The 20786-nt window shown below is 42.9% G+C and overlaps 1 protein-coding gene across 1 annotated transcript in view; it reads left to right on the top strand.

The window, feature by feature from the left end:
* SCCPDH (saccharopine dehydrogenase (putative)) overlaps positions 1 to 20786 on the top strand; it is a 33967-nt gene that overhangs the window by 1142 nt on the left and 12039 nt on the right. The window contains exons 2-5 of the mRNA XM_080825024.1: positions 687 to 799; positions 5370 to 5450; positions 7642 to 7771; positions 10817 to 10866. Of these exons, the coding sequence (XP_080681150.1) occupies positions 687 to 799; positions 5370 to 5450; positions 7642 to 7771; positions 10817 to 10866 (374 nt within the window). The remainder of the gene's footprint in view (positions 1 to 686; positions 800 to 5369; positions 5451 to 7641; positions 7772 to 10816; positions 10867 to 20786) is intronic.

Raw genomic sequence — 20786 nt, 5'->3', positions numbered from 1 at the left:
GGTTTGTTTTACTTTTTCAGAAGAAATAATTTCACTGTTGAAATAGAGTCTTCCATTTCCTTTTCCTGCTCACCAAGACTGTACAGGTGCAGCCTAGCTAAGTAGCCAAGATTTGTAACGCCCAGGTTCAGTTATTGTGGGGAATACACCTTGATCCATCAAAACATGCATTCCGCTAATTACAGCAATTTACTCATTATAAGCCTATAATGAGTGTTCTTACCTAGACTGTGCTCTCTACCTCAGAGTCCTTTTTTGTTCTCATGTCGATGTTAACAACCCCTTTTTACCGCCCCCCTCCCCAGTATTTTGTCATATGTAATTGGTTGGTAGTTGATGAGAAACTTTTGTAATGGAATTCTTGCAACAGAGAAGAAATCAGGACAGTCATCTACTCGGTGTCTAAATGATTGTGAAATTGTCATTTACACAGGGTTATTCTTTGCATGTTGCTTAAGTTAGATTTTTTTTAAAGCTTAATGATTTTTTCTTTAGCAATCTGTAGCATTAACTCCATATTCCTCATAACTTTCTCTCTCTTTTTTTTTAATTACCTAGTTTTAAAAACTTTTACCTCTTGTTAGTATATTTCGTAAATCTGCCATCCCTGATTTCTATAAAAAGACGATCTGGAAGATCTAATGCTGTATCAGGATTTGCTTCAGACGATTTATTTCTTATTTCAGGAAGACCGACACTCCCATCCGAAGTTGGAATAATAATTTGTGATATCACGAATCCAGCCTCACTAGATGAAATGGCTAAACAGGCAGCAGTTGTCCTCAATTGTGTGGGGCCAGTAAGTCATCCACCCCTTTTTGTGTCGGAACAAGCAATGTATTCATTTCCAGCAGAGTCTGGTATTTGATATTCCAGAGGAACATAAGGACAGAGGACAGAAGAGTTGGTTCAGGACTTCAAGCCTGTGTGGGGGAGTTTTCATGCCTTATGAGGAGCCAGTGGATGTGACCCAAGTTTCCTGAGAGAGAGTCAGACTCTCGGTGGCAGTACCTCGGGGACTGGCTCCTGGTTCCTTCATTGGTTACAGCTCTGATTGTCAGCTTTTTTTTTTTTTTTTTTTTTTACTGCATGCTTCTTAAGTAAAAAAATGTTTGAGCATGTGCCCCTAATATATTTTTTTATTTCCTGATAAACGATATTCCTCTATTATTTATTCAGTACAAATATTCATTGAATGTTTATTACATGGATACTGCTCTAGTATGGGTACCTGCGACATAAAGGTGAACAAAATTGAAAATCCCTCATGGACCTTACAGTCCAGTGGGTGAGACAGAACACTAAGGTTATAATTGTAGGTAGTGATTAGCGCTTTGAAGAAAAATCAAACAGGATAAGGAGACAGAGGGATTGGCACATGAGTCTCTGAGGTGGATGGTCATCGGGACCCGACATTAGTGTCGAGCCCCGAGTGAGGTGAGGGGGGGAGCTGTGGGAGTAGTTGAGAAGGTACTGCAGGGAAGGGCAGCTACAGACGTCCTGAGATGAGCGTGTGTTTGCAGGACAGGAATGCCAGAGAGGGCAGAGGTGGGAGGTCACGTCCGAGAGGAACCCAGGAGTTAGGTCCGAGGGTATGGCAGGCCAGGTCAGGGTTTGAAGTGTGCAGAGTCTTTGAGTGGTTGAAAGCCAGAGCACGAGCTCATGTACAGTTTTGTAGTTCCTCGTCTTCTGAGAGAAAAAAGGGGTAATAGGGGACCCGCAGGGGAATAGTCCAGGCACGCCGAGCACAGGATGGGTGTGAAAGAGGTGCGGAGAGTGGTTGGGGTCAGAAGATGCTTCGAGATTAGAACCATCAGCTTTTGTTGTTGTTCTGGACATGGAGGACACACTTCTGGCCTGTGTCCCAGGGTGAATGTTGGTGACATTTACTGATCTGTGGAAGCCATAACAGTTGCCAGAATGTTTGAAAACTAAGCATCGAGGATATTGGTAATCATTTTTTTAAAACAATTTTTTAAAGGATTTTATTTATTTATTTATTTGAGACAGATACAGAGAGAGAGAGCATGAGCAGGGGGAGAGGCAGAGGAAGAGGGAGGAGCAGACTCCCTGCTGAGCCAAGAGCCCAATGTGGGGCTCAATCCCAAGAACGTTAGGTTCGTGGCCTGAGCCAAAGGCAGTGTCTTAACCATCTGAACCGCCCAGGTGCCCCTGATAATCATGTTTTAAATAAAAGCAGAAAGGTTTTTTGCTTATACAGTAAAAATGTATTTAAATTGTTTGTTTAGATTAATCTCATTCCTAATTAGTTTTGGTTCTGTGCTCTCTTGCTACAGCCATTCTCTTCTGTATATCCTCAGCCAACCTCCTTGCCCTTCCTACCCCAGTACTCTGGGAAAAACCCAAAGCTGGTTTGTGTGTGTGTGTGTGTGTGTGTGTGTGTGTGTGTGTTCTATTTATTATTTATTTTAAAAATTAGTTTCAGAGGTAGAATGTTGTGGATAACACCCACTGCTCATTACAGTACATGGCTTCCTTAATGCCCATCACCCAGTTACCCCACCTCCCCACCCACCTCCCCTCCAGAAACCCTCAGTTTGTTCCCTAGAGTTCAGTGTCTCTTATGGTTTGCCTCCCTTTCAATTTTCATCTTATTTTTCCTTCTCTTCCCCTGTGTTCATCTGTTTTGTTTCTTAAATTCCACATGTGAGTGAAATCATAGGGTATTTTTCTTTCTCTGACTTTTGCTTGGCATAATACACTCTACCTCCATCCAGGTCATTGCAAAAGGCAAGATTTCATTTCTTTTGATGGCTGCATAGTATTCCATTATATATATATCACATCTTCTTTATCCCTCCATCTGTCGGTGGACATCTAAGCTCTTTCCACAGTTTGGCTATTGTGGACATTGCTGCTATGAACATTGGGGTGCAGGTGCCCCTTTGAATCACCAAAACTTTTTCCAGTTATTCCAGTCCCGTTTACCTTACCTGAACTTGCACCCGCTGTCAGCCAGTAATCCCGTAGCTCTGTGTATCTGGAGAAAGTTCATCTCTTTGCTGACGGTCCGTCTTTAAGTATGTGGTGACAAACCTCCTGTGGGGCCTCAGCAGCTCCAGCCACCCTAACCCCACCTGCCTGGACTGTTCTCTCTCCTGCTGTTTGAAGCAGCAGCTTGCGTCCTCTTTGTCTTCATGTTTTAGCCTCCTGTCCCTCTTCCCTCGGTGATCTGATGATTTTATTTCCTTTTTTTTTTTTTTTTTTTTGCTATGACAGTTGAAGCTATTGAAAGAGAATTTCTTCACCTGCGTACCTGCATTACCCTGACTCTGCCTTCCCTGAGGATTTGAAGACCCATGTCGAGATTTTTATCACATCTGCCCTTCTTCTGGACTGTTTCTGTGCCCCCCTTTGCAGCTAAATTCCTTGAACGCATTCTCTCTCCTTCTACATCCACTTTTCTCAGCTCCCACTCCATCCTAAGCCACTCTTGCCCGACCTCTGGAAACCTCCCTGCTTCAGGGAGCCTGGTCTGCTAAGCCCTCACCAGCTCCCCACACTCACCTGGATCCACCTCGGTCACGTCCTCCTGCGTTTGGCTTCTGCGGTCTGGTCCTTCCCTGATTTACCACCAGCTCTGTCCCCCTCCCTTCTGTTGGATATTCTCAACCTCAGATTGCCTGGAGGAGAGAGAAGGTGGGCCATTTGAGACAGAATATGATGTGGGGATTGGCGGGGCTTGTGGCGGAGAGGGAAGCGCATTCTGCTTCCAGAAGGAGCTGTTGTGATTTCAGGAAGCTCATTAAAGCTTTACTGCTGCTGGCCAGTACTCGTAGGTAAACCAAGTAGCCAACAGGCTGTAGCTCACTCTCTGAGCCCCAGGAAGGTGAGCCGAGGCCAGAAGGCTGAGACTGGAGGGGCCAGGAGCTAGCCTGGCAGCCGAGAGCAGGGGAGAGGGCTCCAGGGCGTGGAGGGCAAAGAAATAGCACAATTAGGAGATGATAGGCAGTTGAGAGCTGTTGGAGTGTGGGGATGAAAGGGCTGTGGTGTGACTGACGCTTTAAGTGACATGCTACGAAGTTTGAACTTTCTCCTATAGTAGATATAGGCACTGTGGAGCTGGCAAAGGATTTTAAGAGATACACATGTATCTGTGCGTGCGTGCGTGTGTGTACGCAACGAAACAAAGATAACATCAGATTTTTATTTTGGAATAATGATTTGGTGTTTCTTTGGCCATGGGACTACCTTGGCTGCGCGGAAGCTGGCCACTGTGTACAGTAAATCGCATGAGAGGTGGTAAGGGTGTGAACTCAGTTTTGGATGTGTAGAGGGGAGGGAACTGATCTGAGATTTTCAGGCAACTAATTCGTAAAACCTGGTGACTTCCAGGGTAGGTGGAGTCAAAAACGGCTTCTGGGTTTCTCACTTGGGAATTTTGTGGAGAGCGAGGCCAGTCTTGGCAACAAATGAACTTTCTCCTCTTCCTGTTGGTCTGTGTTTTGACTGATAGGACCCGTAGCCCCCCCGGCCATTGGCCCCCTTGTCTGTCTAATCAGCAAGCCTAGTCGCTTCTATCTCTTTAACAGTCTTATCCTTGGTGTATCCGTCCCCTTCCTTACTTCCGCCCTTTGTCATTTCTTAGCAGCCGTGGGTGTTGTTTTCTGATGGGTCAGGCAGAGCGAGGTGTGTTTTCTGTAAACCTTACACCCCTGTCCTACTTAGGATTCTCCAGGAGAGCCTAGTAGTCCTGACCTGGCCCCAGTGTTCCTTCCAGGCCCGTCTCTCGTCACGTCCCTTTCAACGGCTCTGAGCTTCAGCTACCCTTACCCTTTCTCGCACCTTCACATATACTTTTCTCTTTATCTGGATTTTTCTTTTTGCTGGCAAATCCTTATTCTTCAGAATTCAACTTGAATGAATCACTTGGTCTATAAAACTTCCCATTTGGTTTTCAGGTAGAGGTGGGCACACGTTCCTCTAATTCCGTCGTGCCTTCGTTCATGCTGTGAGAAGTGGTGTGGTGCAGTTACGTGATTTTTCTCAATTTTTCAGCTCCTTTATGAATATTTGATTCTTAATACCCAAGACTCTACTTGCAAAACTCAATGGCATTTCATTCATTTAAGCTTGCTAAGTAAGAGGCGCCTGGGTGGCTCTGTTAGTTCTGTGTCCGACTCTGGATTTAGGCTTAGGTCATGATCTCAGGGTTGTGGGATTGGGCCCCAGGTTGGGCTCTGTGCTCAGCCCAGACTCTACTTGAGATTGTCTCTCTCCCTCTGACCCTGCCCTGTTATGTGCACACATTCTCTCTCTCTCTCTCTCAAATCACTCACTCACTCACTCAGTCAATCTTCAGGCTTGCTAAGTGAGAGTAAACGGTTGGTTTTCTTTATTCCCTCCAGTATCGATTTTACGGAGAACCTGTAGTAAAAGCATGTATCGAAAATGGAACGAGCTGTATTGACATCTGTGGAGAACCTCAGGTATGTAAAATGAAGAAGAAAGAAGGGCCTTAACAACACAGCTGTCTGTGAGCGGGGGAGCTAGTTAGTGCCGCCTCGCTGACCTGTTTTAGAAGTCGGGGACCCCTCCCTCGTGCTGAGACGTGCGGTTCCACTGAGGGCTTGAAGGAGAGTGCGACGGTCAGGTCTTTTCTTCCGTTTTCTTGAATTGTTTTCTGCCTTACCACCTCATTTATTCCAGGTGTTTTGTGTGTAGGATGTGCTGCTTTCTGTAGCTTCCGTGCGCTGTGAGAGGGCTTAATTAAAACGGTGCGCTGTGTGTGAATTCTTAGAATCTCACTTTTGTAACGTTTTCATAACGAATTCCCTTTTTGTAATCAGACACCTTTACAGCATTTACAGAAAAGGAAGTGTAAAATCCTCCAAATACAAACATTGTAGATACTCACACTCGAGTGCTTACCGCACGCCCGACACTCTGCTAACCCAGCATTTTGTGTCATTTGAATGTTCCACGTTCCTGTAAAGTCAGTGTCATCTGGCCTGTTTTGTGGATGAGGAAACGGAAGCGGTGGGGGGTTAAGTCGTGCCGCTGAGTCCTACCTCTGCTCAGTAGAAGCAGGACTCTGGCTGGGGTTTGCCTGGGTGCAGGAAGTGGAGCGTCCGCAAGTCCCAGGCCACCCCAGCTCCTCGAGAACTGTCACCTCATCTGTCCCTGTGGTCTCTGCCACTGTCCTCACCAATGTGCCAACTTATCTGTCCCTGTGGTCTCTGCCACTGTCCTCACCAATGTGCCGATATAGTAACGTACTGGAAAAGCTTAGGAAAGTATGAATTACCAAAATCGAGGCAAGAAGAGGTAGAAAACCTGAGTGAAACAGAAACCAATTCCTGTCTTATTAAAAAAAAAAAAAAATCCCACAGGGAAGAAAATGATGAAACCTTCCTAAAGTGTCCTATAAACTGCGGTAAAAGTGATCTCAAAACCTGATAAAGATCCAGACTGAATAAAGGACTCTTACAAGGCAGTTATACAAATCAAATTGCCTAATTAAAAATGGGCGAAGGGATGAGTAGAGACATGTTCTGTGGAAGAATCCCAAATTGCTTATGTAACTACTCCACCCTCAAGGCGGGGAGCGTGACTCACCACCCCTTCCTCAGGGGGTGCCACACAGAGTCACTCCCTCCCCGAGAGAACAGTACAGAAGGGAGGGAAGAAGAGAATAACTTGATGGTGGTGAAACCTGACAAACGCTACCTCAGCCGAGCGTTCAGGGCCGCCGTCCACACTGGTAAGTCCCAGTGACGGTACATACCCTTGATAGAACGTCACAAAATGCACTTTACCCCTGCGGTCTCCCCCTTGCCCCCCAAAAGCTGTAAGCCCACGCTGGCCAGGAGAAGAATTCCAACAGGGGGGCATGCTACAAAATACCTGATCCAGAGTCCTCAAAACTGTCAGGGTCCTGAGAGTCCGAGGAGACTGTCACAGCCAAGAGAAGCCTCAGGACACATGACAGCTAAATGTGATGTGGGATCCTGGGGGAGAAAAAGGACGTGAGGTGAAAACTAGGGAAATCTGGATAAAGTATGGTCTTTAGTGACAGTGTTATCAATGTTAGTTTATTAATTGTAGCAAAGGTTAACGGAAAACTCTAACAATAGGAGAAACTGGGTCGGGGTACATGGGAACTCTCCGCTACTCAGATTTTCTGTGAATCTAGAACTGTTCTAAAAGTAATTTGTAAAAACAGGCGGAGGATTTGAACAGACCTCATTCTCCTCTTCATCCCTTCCTCTCCTCCACATTGTTCATCCTAACCACGTGTATGTGCCGACCCATGTCTGTAATGATGCCCCCGCTGTGTGATACGATTTAGAGATGTGTTCTTCCTGTCTTTGTGGGGTTTTTGCGTATAAATTTAGTTTTCCATAATAGATATTACTTTTGCATTTAGAAGTCATTCTGAAAAAGTTAATAGTGTCATTAAGTCAGATCAGCCCTTGCCCCACGCTAGTTGCCACGTGATGTACAGTAAATATTTGCTGAAAAAGTGAAAAACATTTCCACAGTTAATATTTCACTACAAAGCCACATTGGTTAGCATTTTCACAATGTAATTGCTTTGTCTTTTAAGGTCTGTCATTTAATGCTGATGTACATGTTTCTGTATAGCTCTGATTCAGATTTTTGTCCTGAATTTTTTAGTTTTTGGAATTAATGTATTGGAAGTATCATGAGAAAGCTGCAGAAAAAGGATCTTATATCATTGGAAGCAGTGGCTTTGACTCCATTCCAGCAGATCTGGGGGTAATATATACCAGAAATAAGATGAACGGTAATTATCAATCACTAAGCAGTAATTGAATTTAATAATAGAAAATTTTCATGTTTATAACTGTGATGAACTAAAATCTAGTTGGGAAGAGAGATATAACTATAAATGGGTAATGTTCAAACACATGATTTGTTTGGGGCACCTGGGTGGCTTAGTTGTTTAGGCATCTAACTCTTGATTTTGGCCGGGTGGTGATCTCAGGGTTGTGGAATCAAGCCCTGTGTCAGGCTCTACGCTGGATGTGGAGCCTGCTTGGGATTCTCGCTCCTCCCACCCCCACTCACCTTCTCTAAAAAAAAAAAAGAAAGAAAATAATAAAAAAATTTAAGGGGCACCTGGGTGGCTCAGTTGGCTGGGCGTCTGCCTTCGGCTCGGGTCGTGGTGCGGGGGTCCTGGGATTGGAGCCTGCATCGGGCTCCCTGATCAGTGGGGAACCTGCTTTTCCCTCTCCTGTTCCCCCTGCTTGTAAGCGCTCTCTGTCCCTCTCTCTGTCAAATAAATAAAATCTTTAAAAAAATTAAAAATAAAAAAACCCTACTTGCTTAGTTTTGACACGATTTTTAAAGATGCGGTTAGTACCGTGTGTATTCCAAAGTGAGAAATTGTCCATTGTCTCAACTTAGTTATGGTTAAAGCTGCAAAATTTCTGGAAGAAGAATTTCTGACAGCCATTATAATCCAAACTTGGTTGGTTTAGGAGTTAACACATTTAAAAATATAATTGATATAACTATTATAATTAAAAGTTTAATTTTTGGAGGCGCCTGGGTGGCTCAGTGGGTTAAAGCCTCTGCCTTCAGCTCAGGTCGTGATCCCAGGGCCCTGGGATCGAGCCCCGCATCGGGCTCCCTGCCCCGCAGGGAGCCTGCTTCCCCCCCCCGCCCCGCCTGCCTCTCTGCCTGCCTCTCTGCCTACTTGTGATCTCTGTCTGTCAAATTTAAAAAAAAAAAAAAAGTTTAATTTTTTTAAAAAAGATTTTATTTGAGAGAAAGAGAGCAAGAGAGAATGAGAGAGAGCATGAGCTGGGAGGAGGCAAATGGAGAGGAAGAGGCAGGCTCCTGCTGAGCAGGGAGCCCGATGCTGGACTCGATCCCAGGACCCTGAGATCACAGCGATCATGACTTGAGCCAAAGGCAGATGCTTAACTGACTGAGCCATCCAGACACCCTATTATGCTCTTCTTGAGAGCTTTTTGATATGAATAATACCAGTTTAGAACTAAAAACCTTTTATCTTAAAAAAATGGAAAAAAAATCAATATTGTGGTAAAACAATGGAAATTAGTAATATCTTGCATATTTTAAAAGGGTTCATTTAGAAAATGACATGAAACAGGTAACTCCAGTGTCATATAAACTATCCTAAGAGCTTAAAAAGATGGAAAGTGTTCTAGTTTATAGCAAAAAGTTAGCATAACTCAAACCAAAGTCCCAGATAGCACCCAAAGAAGAAAGAAAGCTACAGTTCAGTCTTGCTTTGTGAAATCAGTAGTCCAAAAAATGCTAAATTTTTAATAAATCTTCAATGGCATTTTAAAAGAATAATATATCAAAACCAAGGCTTATTAGGAAGTTATGTCATCATCACATCAGAATATTGAAGGTGGAAAGCTAGATGGCCATCTCAGTAAATGATTTGACAATTAATGCCATTTACTGATTGCAGGTTTTTAGGAATTTAGGAATAGAATACTTTGTTAACATAATTAATGTCAGAAGGCAATAGCCAATATCATACTCAGTGATGAAATACTAGAACCATTCCAAATAAAAAGAACACGAGCATCTCTTTTTTTTTAAGTTTATTTATTTATTTTAGAGAGAGTGTGAGTGAGTGTTGGGTGGCGGGAGGGATAGAGGGAGAGAAAGTCCCAAGCAAACTCCACGCTCAGTGTGGAGCCTGACGTGGGACTTGATCCCAGGCTCGATCCTACCTAAACTGAAACCAGGATGGGTTACTTAACTGACTGAGCCCCCCAGCCACCCCCCAACTGAACATCTTTAAAATACTTAATCTTAAAATCATGGATCTGGTAGGTCTCCATTTATCAACTTAAGTCTCTAAAGTTCAGACATTTTCTTCATGATAATTTTACATATTTCTTACTAAGGTTGTTTTAAAATATTTAATAGTTTCTGTTATTTTGAATAGGTCTTTTTTCTTTTAAGGGAGAAATAATACTTTAAGCCTTGTTTTAAAACTTTGTTTTCAGGGGCGCCTGGGTGGTTCAGTGGGTTAAGCCTCAGCCTTCGGCTCAGGTCATGATCTCGGGGTCCTGGAATCGAGCCCTGAATTGGGCTCTCTGCTCAGTGGGGCGCCTTTTTCCCTCTCTCTCTGCCTACCTCTCTGCCTACTTGTGCTCTCTGTCTTTCTGTCAAATAAGTAAATAAAATAAAACCAACCAAACAAACAACAACTTTGTTTTCAGATACCGAACCCTAAGAGGGAGCATTTTAACAAGTGCCCCCACTGATTGTTTGGCACAGGCTGTCCACATGTTACTGTGTATCGCCTTAGGCGGTCCACGTTCTTTCTGTGGCGAAGGAAGATCAGGAGCCATAAACCCAGGCTGCGTTCTCGGAGCAAACCTCAGAATCATCTCAGGGTGTTACACTTAATGATCTAGGTGTTTATCGATGGTCACCAGGCAACATTTAGATGACTGTGGTTCTCATCATTGTTGATGACCAGGTTGTTCATTCTCCTTCTCAGGGTCAGCTTTCCAAAGCCCCACGATTTTGTTTTCTTTGGAATTAAAACTAGGAAGACCAGTCTTAAGAAATTGCTATATTTTGGGACGCCTGGGCGGTTCAGTCAGTTAAGCGTCTTCCTTTGGCTCAGGTCATGATCCCTGGGTCCTGGGATGGAACACCTCGTTGGGCTCCCTGCTCAGTGGGGAGCCTGCTTCTCTCTCTGCCCTTCACCTTGCTTGTCCTCTCTCTAATAAGTAATTAAAATCTTTAAAAAATAGGAATAATGCATTCTGCATGTCTTAGTTGTGTGGATTTTATTTGATTTGACTCTACCGTTCTGCTTCTCTCGTAGGCACTCTGACTGCTGTGGAAAGTTTCCTGACTGTACATTCCGGACCTGAGGTTGGTTTTTGTGTTTCTCAGGTGTTTTTTAAAGTTAACAAAAACATTTTGGAAATGATACATGCCTCCTAAAAAGATTTCAATGAGTTAAATTTCATACATATTTGTAATTTTTAGGGTATGAGAGTCACTATGTTTGATTTTAAAAAGTAAAGATGGTGGCTTGCTGGGAATTACCTAGACTTAAAATAGAATTTTGTTACAAACAGCTGCATGGTTCAGTGTATTAGAATGATCCCAGCACCAAAATATCTCTCACTGTTGTGTAATAACTGTTGTCAGCCAGCTCAGTCCTCACCTTAGTCCAAGTCTGTGCACTTGTGTTGTGCGCCTCATGGGCCGAGGCCATCGTGGCCAGAAAAAGATGGTGATGTCATCACCGACTCTCCGGCCTGTTGGGGACCGTGAGACCTGAGGTGGCTGTGTTCCCAGAGGCCCATGTTTACGACAGGCCTTTTGTCACCGGCAGTCTGACCCAGGTCTAGGTCTGCGCTTGAGGTTCTCTTTCAAATCCGTTTGTTCAGCAAGTCCTCTGTGGTGGTGCAGATACATATAGCAGTACAAGGTGGTGTGATCCAGAAACGGAGAAGATGCCGACCAGTCCTGAAGGGGAGAATAACGTGGCTTGACAGGAGAGAGAGACATTAAAGAGATCAGGTGAAATACTGTAGGATTCTGAGGATGGAGAGTAAACCCCGCTGGGAGGCCAGAGCTGCCCGGAGGAGCTGGGCGTGCGCCGAGTGTCGGAGGCAGGAGCCGTGGAGCTGGGTTAAGGGAGAGGGAGCAGCGTCATCAGACACAGCTGCGGGATGGTATGAGCATGTGCGGGTGAGACTCATGGTTCTCGTCGTCCAGATTGTGGGATCAGGTTAATAAACACAAAGCTGTGTCACACATGCTAAAATCCGTGGTGACAGAGAATGCCCACTGGAGAGTCAGAGTAAAGGGAAGTGATAGTGGGCCCGAGTAACTGGGGAAGGCCTCCTAGAGGCCTTGCTGAGTTTAGCTGCGAGAAGGAAATAGCATTTGGAAAGTCAGAAGCAGTCGCCTGAACAAGGCTCAGAAGCAAGAATGAGATATGTGCTTGAATCTGGGGAGCACGGCTAGAAACCCAGCTCCACCCGGTTTAAACCAGCAACACGAAGAGGAACTACCCGACTCTGCAGGGCATAGTGTGGCATTTACTGATGTCGCGTTCCTTTCCTCTGGGTTCCTCTGTGTGGCTCTCAGTGTGGCAGGGAAGGTGCTGGCGTTCCCAGGGATACACTGTCCTTAAAGTTCCTCGTTTCCTGCGAACAGCTAGCAGAGTTGGTGTATCACATCGTAGGAAAGATCTGTCAAGTGTGGGGCCTTTGGGCTGTTCTTGAGCCCATCAGCATGACCTGGTGTGATGGCGTGGTCAGATTGCCTCGGCCTGGGTCGCAGGCCTCTGGAGGGGGCACCACAGAAGAGAATTCCACCTCTCCAGCATGGAACACGTTCCAGATAGGAAAGAGAGTTTTATAAGCAGAAGATGAGTTAGGGGATTGCAGGGAGTTGCTGCAGGACCAACAAAACCCAGATGTCACAACAGGGAGATCGTGAGAAAATTGGTAGAGTAGGAAAGAGGCTGCTTTTGAAAGAGCAGCAGGAGATGCAGCTGGAAAGAGAGCTGGTGCCGTGAAGGTGTCTTCCCTTCGCTAGAGGGTAGAAGAGCCCCTGGTGGTTCACATGGAGGTGAGCCAGATTTGGCAGCAGGACTGCCTGGGCTTGAATTCTGGCTCTGCCACTTACCGGTGACGTGAGCCTGGGCAAGTACCACACTGTCCTCACGGGGCCTCCCTTCCTTCATCTGTAAAAGGAGGTGATAGTAGTATCTGCTTCATGTGGTCGCTGAGTCAATGACTCTAAATCAGAACAGAGGTTGGCAGTTAGCAAACTGCCCAGTAAATGTTATTAAGTATTATTTTTATTAATATTATTTGAACTTAAAGTTGGGGCTTGACTCAGGACAAGAGAGCTGAAGCCTCCATAGGAGCGAGGCTCCCTCTGTCCTTCCCCTAAAGCAAAATCCATAGCCCGAGTTTTACAAGGATGGGACAGGTTCTGTGTATCCCCAGTCACTGAGTTGTCCTGTCCCTCCTTATCTTTCTTTCCCCTGAAGGTCTTTTATTTAACACACAAAATTGTACCATAGACCACATGCTTGAATTTCAGAGGATTGAAATTATAGTGTAGAATTGTCCTGTCTGTCCAGTCGGTCTTCCTGCCGTGATGGAAATGTTCCGTGTGCGCTGCGTGGGGGCTTACACGGTGGCTGTTGCGGCTCTAGAACAGGTCAGTCCGTGGCAGGCATGAGGGGGAGGGGCAGAGGGAGAGGGAAAGAGAATCTGGAGCAGACTCCGGGCTGAGCGTGGAGCCCGGCATGGGGCTCCATCTCATGACCCTGAGGTCCTGCGATCACAAGCTGAGCCGAAACCAAGAGCTGGATGCTTAACCAACGGAGCCACCCAGGTGCTCCAGCCCATGGCCCTTTTTATATGTCCACAAGCTAAGGATGATTTTTTACATTTTTAAAGGGCTGCAATAGAAATACAAAGAATAGGTCGTAGAGACCATCTGTGGCCTACAGATTGGACCTTTCAGACACGGTTTGCCAACCCCTGTCCTAGAGTGTGTTGTAGACCACAGTACAGTTATACTAGAAATCACTGAAGAGATAACATGAAAATCTCTGTGTATTTGCATATGATGAAATGTATTTTAAATTTATGTCATTAACCCAGGCCTTTTTTCTAAACTCCAGACTTAAAACATCTAATCACCTAATTAACATCCCCCCTTGAACACCTGATAGCTCTCTTAGACTGTGCCTTGTCTATAACTGACCTCCTGGTTCTTGTTTCCAAGTGCGCTCCAACCATCCGTTTCAGTTGGTAGTGGCGTGTCCTTCCACACAGGTCAGACGGTGGGATCATTGCTCTCTGTCCTCTGAGGACAGATCCTCAGATCCTGTCAGTCAGGAAATCCTATTGATTCTGCCTCCACGAAATGTGAGAATCTGATCACTCTTCACCATTTCTCTTTCTCCCATGCCTTATTCTTGCTACCACCCGTTCCTGTAGAGTTGTGCTCGATACATAGCCGGGATGATCGTCTTCCAACATCACTCAGACCGTGTCCTTCCGGTCGTGTGCAAGAATCCAAGTGACGTGGCCCTTGTCCCCTCTCTAGCCTCCTCTCCCACACCTGGGCATTCTCCCTCATTTACGCTGACCCGTGTGCCCCCTCAAACATGCCAGCACACTTTCGCCCTCTGCTTTTGTTCTGGCTCTCTCCTTTTCCTGCAAATACTTGTCAGAGATGTTTGTATGACCGACACCCTCTTCTCCTTCAAGTCTTTTCTCCGATGTCACTTATCCTGATGAAGTCCCATTTAAAATTGCAAACTTAATTCCTTTGCCATCATTTTCTCTTCATCATATCTACTCTTTTTCTTTTTTCTTGGAGTACTTTGCACCTTCTAAAGCCTGTGTATTGTATTTTTTATTGTTTGTCACCCTCTCTGGAATGTGAGCACCACAAAAAGAAGGATGTTTGTCTTTTTAGTTCACCAAGCACCCAGAACAGTGCTGGTCACATATTAGGAGCTCAGTAAGTGTTTTGTCGGCTGACTTGAGTGGACAAGGCTAACTTAACCTTAATTCTAAAACCCTACAAGAACAAATCCAGGATGCAAAAGTCCAGTCCAGTTTCGTGTTCTAGGAACACAAATGTAAAAATTCTAAGTAAAATATTTGCAAATTAAAAGCAGTAATACATAAGAATAATATATTTTGACCAAGTTTTAGAGAGGAATAGGAGGTATCATATTACATAATCGCTATAATACACCTCACTAACAGGTTAGAGGAGGACAGTCTTACGATCATCTCGATAAACAGAGAAGAAGTGTGATAAAATATACTATCTATTCATGATTAAAAACTTATAGCAAGCCAGGAGTAGAAGGGAAGATTATCTTTTTTTAAAAAGCTATAATAAAGTTAAATCTGTATTTAACATTGACAACTTTTGCTCTGAGCACAGGAATAAGGCCTGGATGCCCATTACTTCTGCCAGACTGTAGCCAGAGCAGTAATGCAGAAAAAAAGAACGAAACTGTATATAGCTTGGAAATGAGAAAACAAAGGGTGCCTGGATGGTTCAGTCGGTTAAGCATCTGTCTTTGGCTCAGGTCATGATCTCAGGGTCCTGGAATCAAGCCCTGAGTCGGGCTCCCTGCTCTGCGGGGACCCTGCTTCTCCTTCTCCTACCGACTCATGCTCTCTCTTGCTATCTCTGTCTCTCAAATAAATAAATAAATAAAAGATTTTTTTTTTAAGGAAGAAACAAAACTATTTTCAGCAGATGATATAATTGTAAATGTAGGAAATTCCAAAGAAATCTATAGGCAGTATTTTTAGAATGAATAAATGAGTTTCATAGATCGCTAGAAAAATTCTTTTTCTTACCTGATTTCCTTGGCTAGACCCTCCAGTACAGTGGGGAGTAGAAGTGACGAGAACTGATGTCTTTGTCTAGCTGTGGGTTTTTAGAGATGCTCTTCATCGGTTGAGGAAATTTCCTTCTATTAGTTGAGTGTTTTTAATGTGAAGGGTGTTATATTTTATCAAATGCTTTTTCTGTATCTGTTGAGATGATCATGTGGTTTTTGTTTTTTTCTTCCCTTCTTCCATTGTATTACTTAAAATTGATTTTCGTATGTTGAACCAGCCTTACATTGCTGGGGTGAATCCCACTTGGTCATAGTGTATAATCCCTTTTATATATTGCTGGATTTAGTTTGCTAGCATTTTGTTGATGATTTTTGCATCTGTATTCATAAGGAATATAAGTTAGTTTGTAGTTTTCTCGTGATTTTTTTGGTCTGGTTTTGGTATCAGGGTAATTGGTACTGACCTTTTAGGAAAAGTTTGGAAAGAAGTATTCTTGAAATGTTTGGTAGAATTCATCAATGATATCATCTGGGCCTGGGCTTTTCTTTGTGGGAATTTTTTTGATTATTAATTCAATCTCTTTACTTACAGGTTTACTAGGATTTTCTATTTCCTCTTAAGTCAGTTTTTGGTAGTTTTTGCATTGGCATTAGTTTTCTAGGCCTGCCGTAACGAACTGCCGAGAACTGAGTTGCTTAAAAAACAAATTTATTATTCTCATGGTTCTGGAGGTTAGAAGTTGGAGATCAAGGTTTTGGTAGAGTTGGTTCCTTTGGAGGCTTTGAGGGAGAATCTGCTCAGTATTTCTCTCCTGGCTTCTTGTGGTTTGCTGGCTTTTGGGCGTTTGTGGTGTGTAGATGCTGCACTCTGATCTCTGCTCCACCTTTGCATAGCGTTCTCTCTGTGGGGATGCTGTGTCCGCATCTCACAGGTCTGTTAAGGACGGGGGTCTACCCACTCTAGTTTGACCTCCCCTTAATTAATTATGTCTACAATAATCCTGTTTTCAAATAAGGTCACATTTTAAGGGATTAGCGGTTAGGACTTCAGCTGTGAATTTGGGGAGACACAGTTCAATTCATAATGGTGTCTTTCTTGGAGTTTGTCCATTTCATCTAGGTTGTCTCATTTGGTGGTGTACAGTTGTCCGGAGTATTCCCTAATACTCCTTTCTGCTTCTGTAAGGTTGGTAGTGATGTTCCTTCTTTCATTCCTGGTTTTAGTAACTTGAGTGCTTTCTCCGACTTTTTCACTCTTTTTGTCAGTCTTTTTGTCAGTCTGGCTAAAAGTTTGTCAATTTGGTTGATTTCTTCAAAGAGAGAAATTTGGTTTTCATTGATTTTCTCTATTTTTCTATTCTCTGTTTCATTTATTTCCATCCTAGTCTTTATTGTTGCTGGACACAGAATTAATATAAAAATTAGTTGCATTTCTATATACAAGCTATAGTCAGAAAATGAATTTTTTAAAAAATGACTATTTTTAATAACATAGAAAAAATTAAGTACCTAAGAATAGTAACAGAAAAATGTGCAATATTTCTGTGAAGAAAGCTATAACACATGATTGGAGACCTTAAGGAAGACAAATAAATGGATCCACCACATTCATGGATTGGGGGACTCAGTTTTGTTATGATGTCAATTTTCCTCAAATTGATTTATAATCCCATATAATTCCAATCAAAATCTGAAACAGGATTTTGTTTTGGTGTGCAACTTGGCCAGCTAATTCTAAAATATATATGGAAATGCAGAGGGCTGATAATAACCAAGACATTCTTGAAGGAGAAAAAGGTAGAAGGGTGTTCTTGGGTATCAAGACTCATTATTAAATCAGTGCATTACATTGGCAGTGGGACATCAGTAGGCCTGGAACAGAGTAAAGAGCTCAGAGTAGTTCATGTGTGTGAGCACTTGATTTATGGGAAAGGAGCTTTTCAGGAGGTGATGCTGGGCCAACTGGGTATCCAGATGGAGAGAAATGAAGTTAAATTCATACTTTGCACGGTGTACAAAAAATCAAGTTTAGGTGGATTACAGTGTGAGAGGCAACACAGTGAAGCTTCTAGAAGACGATGTGCATTTCATGGCCTCAGGGTTGGGAATGGCTTCTTTTTTTCCCCCCGACACATATATTTTATTATTTTTTAATGAAATATAATTGATATAACATTAGTTTCAGGTGTACAACATATTGATTTGATAGTTATATATACTGCAGTATATTGCAAATACGGTTATCACGATAAGTTAACATCCATTTCCATACACACTTGCAAATTTATTTTTCTTGTGATGAAATTTTTTTTTTTTTTAAGTAGGCTCCATGTGCAGTCTGGAGCCCACCATGGGGCTTGAACTCATGACCCTAAGATCAAGACCTGAGCTGAAACCAAGAGTCTGATGCTTAACCAGCTGAGCCACCCAGGTGCCCCTGGTGGTGAAAACTTTTAAGATTTTTCTTAGCAACTTTCACATAGGGAATACAGTATTAACTATAGTCACCAGGCTGTATAGGGAATGGTTTCTTAAAAAAGACATAGAAGGCATTAGATATAAAGAAAAAGTGACAAATTTGTGTACGTTTGAAATTGATAATGTCAGTTTATGAAAAGATACCATTTAGAAAATGGAGAGGCCAGCTATAGAGTAGTTCTTTCTTTTTTTTAAGTTTTTTATTTTAATTCCAGTATAGTTAACATACAGTGTTATATCAGTTTCAGGGGTACAATGTGGTAATTCAATACAATGTAGGAATTCAAGAGTCTGTTTCTTGGTTTGTCTCTTTTATTTTCCTTTGCTTGTTTGTTTTCTTTCTTAAATTCCACCTGTGAATGAAACCATATGGTGTTTGTCTTTCTCTGACTCTTTAGCTCCATCCATGTCCTTGCAAATGGCAAGATTTCATTCTTTTTTATGGCTGAGTAGTACTCCTGTGTGTGTGTGTGTGTGTGTGTGTGTGTGTGTGTGTGTCTTCTTTATCCATTCATCTGTCAGTGGACCCTTGGGCTGCTTTCATAATTTGACTATTGTAGATAATGCTACAATAAACATCGGGGTCCATGTATCCCTTTGAATTAGTGTTTGTATATTCTTTGGGTAAATACCCAGTAGTGTGATTGCTGGATCATAGGGTAGCTCTATTTTTAACTTTTTGAGGAACCTCCGTACTCTTTTTCAAGTGGCTGCACCAGCTTGCACTCCCACCAACAGTGCAGGAGGGTTCCCCTTTCTCCCTACCCTCACCAACACTTGTTTCTTGTGTTGTTGATTTTGGCCTTTCTACCAGGTGTGAAATGATTTCTCGTTGTAGTTTTAATTCGCATTTTCCTTTTTTTTTTTTTTTTAAGATTTTATTTATTTGAGAGAGAGAGGATGAGAGAGAGCACGAGAGTGGGGAGGGTTAGAGGGAGAAGCAGACTCCCTGCTGAGCAGGGAGCCCAGAGCAGGACTCGATCCTGGGACTTCATGACCAGTACCAAAGGCAGTTGCTTAACTGACTGAGCCACCCACGTGCCCCTTGATTTGCATTTTCCTGGCAAGGGGAGCAGCAGGCTTCCCATTGAGCCAAGGATCCCGATGTGGGATTCAGTCCCAGGACTCTGGGATCATGACCTGAGCTGAAGGTACATGCTTTACCGACAGCCACCCAGGCGTCCCAAATTTTTCCTAATGTTCTCTACAATTGTTTGTATTTCTGTGGTGTTGGTTATTATTTGTCTCCTTTCTTTTGTGATTTTGTTTGACTCCTTTCTCTCTCTCTCCCTCTCTCTCTTTATGGTTCTGGCTAGAGATTTATCAGTTTTGTTGATCTTTTCAAAGAACCCGCTCCTGGTTTCAATGATCACTTCTGTTGCTTTTTAGTTTCTGTATCATTTGTATCTGCTCTAATTTTTATTATTTCCTTCCTTCTGCTGGTTTGGGGTCTTGTTCTTTTCCTAGCTCCTTCAGGAGTAAGGTTAAGTTGTGTATTTGAGTTTTTTCTTGCTTCTTGAGGTGGGCCTGTATTGCTATGAACTTCCCTTTTAGAACTGCTTTTGCTCTGTCCCAAAGGTTTTGGACTGTCGTGTTTTCATTTTCATATGTTTCCATGTAATTTTTGATTTCCAAAGTAGGAGCTATTTCTAACACATGATGAATCTTAATATCACAGTCTTGAGCATAAAAGACCAAACTCAGAGGAATATAGGCTGTGTGCTTCCATTTCTGTAAAGTTTAGAAACGGGCAAAATTCACAAGGAATGGATACTTAGGTGGTAAAACTCTAAGGAAAAGCAAGTATTTGTCTTTATTACCATGAAAGCAGGACAGAAGTTGCGCCTTCTGTCTACAGGGATATTTGTTTCATAATTTCATTAAATTGCCTCTTTATGTTTTGTGTACTTTATGTTTTTCAATAAGGTAAACAGTTTTTAAAAATGGACTGGTTTGTGGCTTTTTGATGGCTTATTTGTATAAGAAGATATTCTTAGGTTTTCAAAAAGCTGTTTTCGCCTGGTATTTGGAAATTTTTTATTTTTTAATTTTTATTTAAAGATTTTACTTTTAAGTAATTTGTGTACCCGAGATCGAGTCATGTGCTTCACCGACAGAGCTAGCGGGGTGCCCCTGGGAATCTTTATGTTTGCAAACAGGTCACATTGACTGGGTCCAGATTGAGAGTAGTTTCACATAGAAACCCCTCAGAGTTCTAGCTCTATTTTAACACAACAGAAGATACAAATCTGTATCAAAGTGGGAATTACGTTTGGTGTCTCTCTGCCTTTCAGTGTCATTCATCAAAGCTCTGATATAAACACCTGCATCTTCTGATGGTTTATTGTCTCTCCTACTCTGCTTATTAACAAGCAACAATATCTTCACATCAGCTTTACTGATGCTCCTCTTTCAAAAATCTTGTGACAGAATTGGTTTTGAATATTTCTGAATAACTTTGTTCATTCCAAAAGGGTAAACCACCTGAAAGGTTATGTACAATCAGAATTATAAATGAAGTTTAAAATACTTATGTAACAGAATTAAAAGGCCCATCCGGAAGTTAGAAGGTAAAGAAGAGTCAGCACTAAGACATCAAGTCCCGAGGTTGTATCCTCACCTGTGTTCTCCTTTCTGCCCCTCACGTCTGATGGCCGTTGGAGGTGAGGGTTGTGGAGAGGGTGTAATTATGTTGGAAGAATGGAAAACACTGAGGACGAGAAATAATGGAACGAATGAGTCTGGGCGAGATCAAGCAAGGATTCTCCGTGCCTACAGTTCCAGAAAGAAACTGAAGAAGTGGGGGAAGAAATTAAAAATATAAATCATGTTAATGAGCCTTAAAACTAAAAAAAATATAGTTTAACAAGACTTATGTGGGAGGCATTTGTATAACTTGAGGCTGGAGTAAGGGGTGTTGGGGGCAATGGGACCCCGGCTGTGCCGGGGCTGGGATTGGTCTATA

The sequence above is a fragment of the Martes martes genome (assembly GCF_963455335.1).
Source record: "Martes martes genome assembly, chromosome: 15".
Taxonomy (NCBI): Eukaryota; Metazoa; Chordata; class Mammalia; order Carnivora; family Mustelidae; genus Martes; species Martes martes.
This window is presented reverse-complemented; position numbering and strand designations above follow the sequence as displayed.